The 8,679-nt window shown below is 46.7% G+C and overlaps 1 protein-coding gene across 1 annotated transcript in view; it reads left to right on the top strand.

Moving 5' to 3' along the window:
• The window catches only part of MTA1 (metastasis associated 1), a 77,251-nt gene extending 71,785 nt beyond the window's left edge, over positions 1–5,466 (top strand). Inside the window, exons 21-22 of the mRNA XM_009870960.1 lie at positions 812–963; positions 5,328–5,466. Of these exons, the coding sequence (XP_009869262.1) occupies positions 812–963; positions 5,328–5,466 (291 nt within the window). The remainder of the gene's footprint in view (positions 1–811; positions 964–5,327) is intronic.
• The last annotated feature ends 3,213 nt before the right edge of the window (positions 5,467–8,679 follow it).

The raw sequence follows: 8,679 nt of genomic DNA, 5'->3' as shown, positions 1-8,679 counted from the left end.
ATTTCTCAGTGTGCTAAGCAGCAGGAAGAGGGGGCAGCAGAACTGGACTTCAAACCGACAAGGACAGCTGCATTTGAGAAGCTTAACCCTTTGCTCCCTTGCATCTGCACCTCTCTTATTAACAGCTCGTGTTTTTCCAGTTGAGCGGAAGGGGGCTGCTGTGGGTCTGGAAAACGATCCCTGTCTTGGTTCACAAAGCAAATGTGTTATATTGGGAAATCTGTGGTGTTAGATGCTAAAAGGATTTTGTGATGAAAGCTGCTGAGCTTCGTAGAACTAGATTTGTTTTCAACAGCATATTTAATTATATATTTTATATACTGTCCTCCTTAAATATTAATATCCCTAGACCAAAAAGGATACGGGTAAGTTTGGTACCCCAGAATAACTGTAAATTCTGATTTTTGTATTTGATTTGCTGTGTAGTTAGATTCTTTTCCCTGAAATCAATAGAGCTGTTCTAGATTTATGGTAGTAGCTGAGTTCTAAGTCTTATGCTCAATCTTTGGAACTTGATGTCATCTTTCAGACACAAGCAACAGATTACTGGTAATGCCTTCCATTTATTATTTGTCCTGTCGCTGGAGTATTGCTCTCCTATTGCATATTGAAGGTGCCTAACTTCTACTGCTTGTGGACAACCGCTTTTATGTGAATTCTGTGTGCAGTCATGGGCAGGAGAGGAAATATTTACCATAAACTCTCAACAACAGCTATGAATGCTTTAATTCTCTTTTCCTTTGAGTGCTTATCACATGCTACTGTAGGTTTGTTGCAGTCCCTGATTGTACATTTTTATGTATCACGTTAGGGACCAAGCCGAAACTTGCTGCTCAATGGGAAATCATACCCAACAAAAGTCCGATTAATTCGTGGTGGATCCATGCCTCCGGTGAAAAGGAGGAGGATGAACTGGATTGATGCACCAGATGATGTTTTTTACATGGCCACTGAAGAAACCAGGTAGGAAACTTGGTCTTACAGAGGGTTTAAGGGAAGATCTTTGGGTTTGTGTTCCTTGTGGGTGCTGCAGCTGATCTTGGGGTTAGACAGGGATCTCTCCAGCAGATCTGTTCCTGCGGTCTGAATTCAGAGACCACTGCCAATGTCAAGGTGGATAAAGGCTGTGGTATATCGAATCATGTCTGACGTGCCTCGTCATGCACTTGCATTCCAGAGAAAGCAGGTTCTTGTTCTTCCAGAGCAGTTGCTACAAGAGATGGGTCGTGAGGGGAGGAAAATTCAGGGGGGAAATTCACACGGTTCAGACCCATAAATGCCTTTGGAGGTCCCGCCTCTCTCAGTAACAGGATTAGTGCCCTTCTGGTACATGGGTGATGCTGAGGAACAGAGCCTCTTACAGATAATGCTCTTTGCATGCGCTCTTGCACACCGAAGTCTCTTGTATTACCTTTCGGAACGCCTCCCTGTGTGTCTGAGCGTCAGAGCTGGCAAGTGACACGGAGGGTTTGTGGGTTGCCTCATTTCTTTGGTAGTATACACTTGCCACCAGCAGCACGGAGATTAGCCCCACAGTTTCCATCGATCTCCTTTGGTGCTACTGCTTCTGTTAGTCTGCCCACAGGATAAAAGTAGTAAAGGAAACTTTTCTTGCATGAGTTTTACTTTAAATTCTGTTTACAGGCTGCAGACAGAGCCGTAGAAGCTATGTGGCCTGACCCCTAAAGCACAGCTTTTTTGTGCCTCTTCCCATTCCTGTGTTATTCCTAGTAAGGCAGGACTGCTCCTAGGTGTGGTGGGAAAGGGAAAGACTTGTGCTTGTGTGGTTTCCTCACAAGAACTTAATGCCTCTCGCCTGCATCACCTCAAAGAAGGTTAGAGCAGAGCTGCAGCCGTGCTTCTCAGCCCTCTCTGCAAGCAGAGGTGCTCTCCAGCTTTTGTCTGTAGCCTGGGGTTATCAACACTTTTGGGATCAGTGCCCTGACAGACAGAAAAGCTTACCTTTTCCTCCGGTACCTGGCAGAGAAGGACATGGGAATTACTGGATGTCTGAGTCCTTAGAAGTGACCCAAGAGGTCGGGAGTTTGAAGTACTTCATCTCTCCTGGTACTACTAAATTTGGCACTACTCTTGAGTAATCATTTGTTCAGCTTGAAGTTTATAGTCAGAGTCCTGACATCCCCAACCTCCTCCTTAGCCTGCAAAGCATTTGAAGTGTCCAGTGACTATTCTGTGGGCCTTGATTCAAAGATGGTCTTTGTAAACAAGCCGGGACTGGTAGCTTTCAAGTTACTAACCACCATCAGATTTCAGTTCAGGAGATGCCCCCGGTAGAACTCAGAACATGAAATGCTTCTCCTTGTCAGACTTGTTCCTATGGTCACCTTTATGCAGCTGTGCATTTCACACCAGCTCCTGTCTTTACCACGACTTTCCCTTCTCCTTCTCTGTTCCTATGGTGTGCTGCAAAAGTGAGCAGTGGGATCCTGGATATAACTGAAACTAAAGTCAGAAATGCTCAAGTATTGCATTTTCAGGGGAAGCAGTTTCCTTATTCCTGGTGTCAGTCTTGCTCTGGTAAAGAGCTGCTGGGATCCTGTTACAGACCAGCAGCTCTGGCAAATTCACGTGCCCTTGCAGATGCAGGGTGTACGGTCTGTCATTCAGTCCTTTGATGCTTGAGGCTTATTCCATAATCTCACATCTACAAAACACTTCCTGATGTCTTTATCATCCAACTCACAAGAAATACTGCAGGCCTGTGGTGGTAATGCTACTACAAGGTCTTGCCCTTAGATCTGTATAGAACAGTAAGAATATTCATCGTGAGAACAATTTACTGTAAAGGCACAGAATCATCTGCTCGTACAGAAACACTGACCGAGGCAGGAAAGATCAGTCCCACAGCAACCAGCACATCCCTAATGCAGAAATTGTAGCATGGTGATAGACATCAGCTCAGCAAGACCTTATCTCTTCCATTTAAAAAAAAAAAAGAACAGGCTTCTTTGTCTGACAGCCTTGCTGCTTAGCTGACCGATGAGTGCTGAAAGGAGATGTTTGGCAGCCTGCTGAAAAGCAGGGAAGCCTGAGCGATGTAGCATTGTAAGCGGCACGGGTTTTCTGTCGGGCATTTCACCTCTAACTTTCCCTGAACCATCTGCTGCATTCCAGTGTCAAGAATGTAAGACTTGTTTGTGAGCTCTGAAACAATTTGAGCTTTGTGTGGGCTCCATAGCAATCAATCTGGCCACGCTATCTGCATATCATCCTCCAGCTGAGGGTCAGGCTGTGTTTTCAGTCACAGAAAGTAGGTTTTCCTGAAGTTTTACACACACCCCCTTCTCCCCTTTTTGTGTGGTACTGTTGAGAATGGTGCTAGAAAATGGGATAGCTTTGAGGGAGCAGTTTGAAAAGTTGGTGTATTGAAAGGAGTAAATTTTTGAATTCAAGCCTCACAGTAAGGAACTCGGCATCTATAATTTATGCAAGTGGAGGCAGAGTGTGACCTGATCAGAATCTAGAACTGCTGCGAGACACTGTTTCTGGTGGTGGCGTGTCTAACTGAGCACATGCAGATACTGTAAGAAACTCTGCTGGCTAAAGTAGATCAACTTCAGCAAAGTGAGTCTTAGGAAAATCATCACAACAAGATTTCATTTTTTTTCTGCTCCCTGCCACCACTTTTCTACCCTCTTCTCTTTGTACCCTGTGGCCTTTCAACTTTAGAAGGCACTGGAGAAACAGAGACACAAAGCAAACAAAAGCTGTGAGCGCTCTGTAGCTGGCTTGTTCTGCAAAGTGAGAAAAAAAGCAAGTGAAGACACAACCAAATCTGACCAGAGCTGATTGAAAAATCTTCAGCTGAAGTTGTTGATTTGTCAGTGCTGGTGACAGTAAGGGTAAACTTTAGAGGAAAAAGTATTTTGAGGAGTTTCTTCAGCAACCAGCACATCTCAAATGCAGAAATTGTAGCACAGTGGTAAACATCAACTCGTTAAGACTGTTTGTCTTCCATTTAAAAAACAAACAACACACCCAAAAAAGGGTTTCTTGGCCCCAACAATGTTGACTAACCCAAAGGGTAGAAGTTACCTCTGGGGGATAGACGGTTGAGCTGTGGATTGTAAGGCCACATGGCTGCCATTCCCCTAATGCAAGCTCATGCCTCTCATGGTATGTCCAAAAATCATTAAGGTAGGAGCTGATCAGGGTAGGCCCTGCTTCCTTATCAAACCCTCCTTGTTGCCCCAGTTCCTGAACCTGAAGGTTGTGCACAGTGGGTACTGGTGGACTATTCTTGTGAATATTTATCACTTTCCTTTCTAATCTCTGAATGCCTTTGACCACCATATCCTTTGGAAATTAATTCCTCATTTTAATTATGTCGTACATTTTTCTTTGTTGCTGGTTCTTTTGGGGGGGGTTGGGGGTTTGGGTTTTTTTAGGATACTTCCTTCAGCTCTAAGCTGGGTATTGACAAAAAGAAACAAGCAATCATTCTGCATTGTCCCTTTCTACCTTAATTTGCTAAGTTTAAAACATCAATACTCCCTTCTCCATTTTCTCTCTCACTTTCCCTCCATATGGAAACGAGCTTCCTGCACCTGATAAGACATGTTAGTCTTGTAACATACAGGGAAACCCTTACCAAATGCAAGATGTGATCATCACCCATTTCTGGCCAGGCATGTGCAGTTTGGGAGACGTAAGAGTGGGAGACACCCTGTTCGTGTTTCTGGTGCGGGGGAACACTCTGAGTATTGACTCCCTGGACAGTGGCCCTCATGGAGCTCCTCTCCAGCAGCTCAGCTCTGTGGGACACTGAGTTTTGCTCGTGCTGTGACGGGTTTCTTCTGAAGGGGCAGCTGTGTGCGCCCACTTGGGACTGGGGAGTGTCAGCGAGCCCTGGGAAGGATGGGTTGGCAGGCAGGGAAGTGACCAGCGTTGCCAGAAGAGGTTTGGTTGTAGCTTGACTTTGCGAATTCCCACAAAGCTGCCTGCAGCGTGTCCGACCGATGGGTCTGTGCTTCAGGATAAACCAGCGGCATGGAAACTTGCTGTCATAACTATTTCAATTGCTACATTTAAAGCAGTAGGCCCTGGTCCTACGAGGCTGGACCAGAACGCCTTCTGCTCTGCAAGGGGAAGGATTCTGGAACAGAGAACACAATTTCCTCTTCATTGGTGGGTTTATAAATCGGAAAACAAAAGTGCCCTGGGGAAGACATTTTGGAAATAAACAGTGTCGGCCCTTCCCGTTAGCGAGCAGCCTCTGCCTGTGCAGGCTCGGGGAGATGGAGAAACCTACAGTGCCTTAGAGTCCGGTCTCTGTAATCGGTTCCTTTCTTCCCTACTGTCTGCAGGAAAATCCGCAAGCTGCTTTCCTCCTCCGAAGCCAAGCGAGCCGCCAGACGCCCTTACAAGCCTATTATCCTCCGGCCCATCCCGGCAGTGCAGCTCCGCCAGCCCATGAATGATGAACCCATAGTCATTGAGGATTAACACACGCTGAGCAGCTCTCCAGAGGACGGTGGATCTGCCCGAAAGAATCTCTTCTCCAATATATACTTGAGTTTCTATGGCTACAGCATTGAACTAACTGTTGAAGAGAGGGAACTTTTGAGGAACTGTTTTGCATCTTTTGAACCCTTAAAAGGAACTCAGCCCTGCTCTGAGCCTCTGACCACAGACTGCTCTCTCTCGCGCGCGTGCTCTCTCCTCCTCTCTCCTTTCTTCTTTTTTTTCCTTTCTTTTCTTGCTTTCTTTTTTTTTTTTTTTAATTTTTTGTAGTCTCTTTTCCCCTTTGCTTCTACCCCTTTTGTAGACAGGGGGAGGGAAACTAAGTTTAACTTATTAAGAGAATGTGGACTAGTACTTTTTAGCTTTGTTTCCTCTTCTGATGTACGAAGAGCTAGAACCCTTCATTTTGTGACTGAGCTCTCGTTGCAAAGCCATTTTTACGAGGCTGTGTTGTAAGATTTTTTCTTTCTCCTTTTTTTTTTTTTTTGAAATTTTGTGGACGGTGCCATTTTTTATTTCATTTATATTATTTCTTTTGTAGATAAATTTCCAACCTTTAACTCTGATATTTGGAAATAGGAGCCCCAGGTTCAGCCAGTTTTCTTTGGTCCTGTCCGTTATGTTTTTTGGATCGTTTTGCACAGCCAGTTGTGCTTGTGCACAAGACAGAAACAGCTCAGGCTGAGAAAGGAGTGAGCTAAAAACTGAAGAACCATGCAGAACATTACACTAACCTTGTGTGCAGTGGAGGCCAGGCTACCAGAATTAGGTGTCCTTACTCTGGTCGATCCCTGGGACATCCGGCCCGTGGCATTTCTCCCAGTAACCAGCAGTTTGCGTGCTGCCTTCTCTCCGGCATCTGGAACCCTACGTGCTGTTGTACCACCAGGACCCAGCAGTAGGGCCCGGCGGTCCGGCAAGCGTAATGAATTGCTTTGCTCTGGCTCCAAGAGTCAAGTACACCAATGCCCAGGGACATTTTGCTTAGAGCTCTGAACCTGTTTGTGCATCAGTGTTTTCAGATGCATCTCTCCCAGGACCAGACCTGGTTTCTCTTTAATTGCGTTACTGTATGTTTCCCATTTTGAAGGGAATTTAAATTACAGTTGGGTTTTCATTTGAACACGTTGTGTCTGAAGTTAAGTGTTTTTTTCCCCCCTTGACATTTCTTGTGTTTGAGGTTTCTTGCATCTCTTGAACTTCTTACGTATTTGCGAGTCTGTATAATTTCTTTTTCATATGTCTTCTCATTGCAGCGCATTTGCCGAATGCCCTGCTCTGTTCTGAAAGGATGTAAACTATCATTTGCAACTTGTGCTGATCTGTACATGTACCTGCCTCAAGCAGACACAGCATGTAATAACCCCCGAGTCATTCCATATGTGTCAGCGGTGAGATGAGCCAAAGTTGTATTTGGGTTATCACAGTCCAGCCGTGATTCTGTGCAACTCTGCTAACCCCGCCGGGTTAGACGGAAAGGAATCCCCACAAAATGAAAACAGTTCAGTTAACTTTACTTAATAAACCTGGAAAGTAAGCTTTTGTGAAACATCTGCTTTTTGTCTCTTCTGAAATAGCTGCCAAGATCCCTCCTCAGGGTGCCACCTGGCCACTCTGCACCCCTCGGCGTCCTTCCTTCACATCTCGGAGCTGTGTTCTGCTCCCAAGTGTGGGCATAGCGGTGGTGTGTCCCAGGACAAGAGTCAGCCGCAGCTCGAGTCCCCTCGCATGTGGTTTAAACTTTCCTAACGCTTCAGGCCGCGACTCCCTCCCTCCCTCCTTTCAAACGAGGCAGCAGATGCAAACGCTGGAGCTCTGAATGAGCCTTTTGTCCACAGTGGCTCATGCGTCTTGCTGGTCAGGGGAACGACTCTGGCTTGTGGCACAGTGAGGAGGTCCCTGGGGGTTCCCAGCTGAACCCGTGCACATTGAAGTACTTTTTCATTTCCACAGTCGCTCCTTACCGGGAGAAGCAAATCAGGCTCAGCGTTTGTTCTCCAAGTTTGCTCGGTAGCGTTTACTCTGTGGCTATGAGTAGCTGAGCAACTTAGGTGTTTTATCCATATCCTGTCCTGCTGGTCCTGTTTTCCTCTCAAGAACTTTAAAGCAAGAGGGGACAGCCATCCCTGAAGGATATGGTACACAGGCAGGGGACCAAAGCTGCCCAGGAAGCCTCCAGGCTGCCTGTGGCAGTGCAGGACTGCACCAGAGACCATCGTTGGTTCATCTGGAGGGTTAACCCCACGTACATACGAAATGTTGTCGACTGCAGGAAGATTTTGTAACACTTGGGGTTTTTTTCTCTGTGAGCGAAAGGTCTCGTAGGGATTCCTTCCTGTTGCGAAATGAAATCTGAAGACAGCGCTTTTGAAAAAAAACTGCATCTGAATTGGCTTCAGCCCCTTTGCAGTGGGAGTTGAGGCCGGTGGCTGAGCTGCAGCAGCGGTTCTTACTCCGCCAGTGTCCGGGAAGCTGTGACCTCCTGGCGTGGCGGGACGATGCCCTTTGGCTGTGATGCCCTTTGGTTACGGGTGGATGAGCTGTTGGTGAGACATGAGAGAGGCTGTTGAGACTGCGGGAAGAATCACCACGTGGGGGTGCCAGCCCTGCAGTTTTCCAGCGGCTTAAAAGCTTTCTTGGAGCAGCTCCAGAGATTGCTCTGGGAACGATTCCAGGCGAGTAGAGAGAATATCCCGTGCTGCCCTGACTTTGAAGGATCCCTTGCATATCCTTTAATATGGGTGCTGCTTTTCGGCATGCGGTAACACATTTTGGACCCTTGGCTTATGTTTGTGCCAGCTTGGGAGGAGGGGATGGAAGTTACCTTTAGCAACTGAAGAAAACTGATGGTGCAGGAAGTGTCGAGTGAACGGTATGTCCCACCACTGACCTATCTACGGCAGGGCCATCGCTCTTAAGTCGGCTGCTGTCGCTAAGCCTCTCCTCCTTAATCACATGCCAATGTGTTATTGCTGCAGGGATCGCCTTTGGTTATTGTAAAAAAATAACAGGTAAGTGTAGCCGGGGCAGTGTTGCATTTTCAGTGTCCCACCTCCCAAAGAGCTCTCGAGGTGGTGGGGGACAGATGTAGGGGAGTCGCAGCGAGAGATGTGGGGCTGGGGCATATCAGCTCTCCAGAGCAGTGCCTGGCTTTTGGAAATGCTCGCCTGTCCAGTCCATAGTAAGTTTTACCAC

Source organism: Apaloderma vittatum, unplaced genomic scaffold (assembly GCF_000703405.1).
Source record: "Apaloderma vittatum isolate BGI_N311 unplaced genomic scaffold, ASM70340v1 scaffold16086, whole genome shotgun sequence".
Taxonomy (NCBI): domain Eukaryota; kingdom Metazoa; phylum Chordata; class Aves; order Trogoniformes; family Trogonidae; genus Apaloderma; species Apaloderma vittatum.
This window is presented reverse-complemented; position numbering and strand designations above follow the sequence as displayed.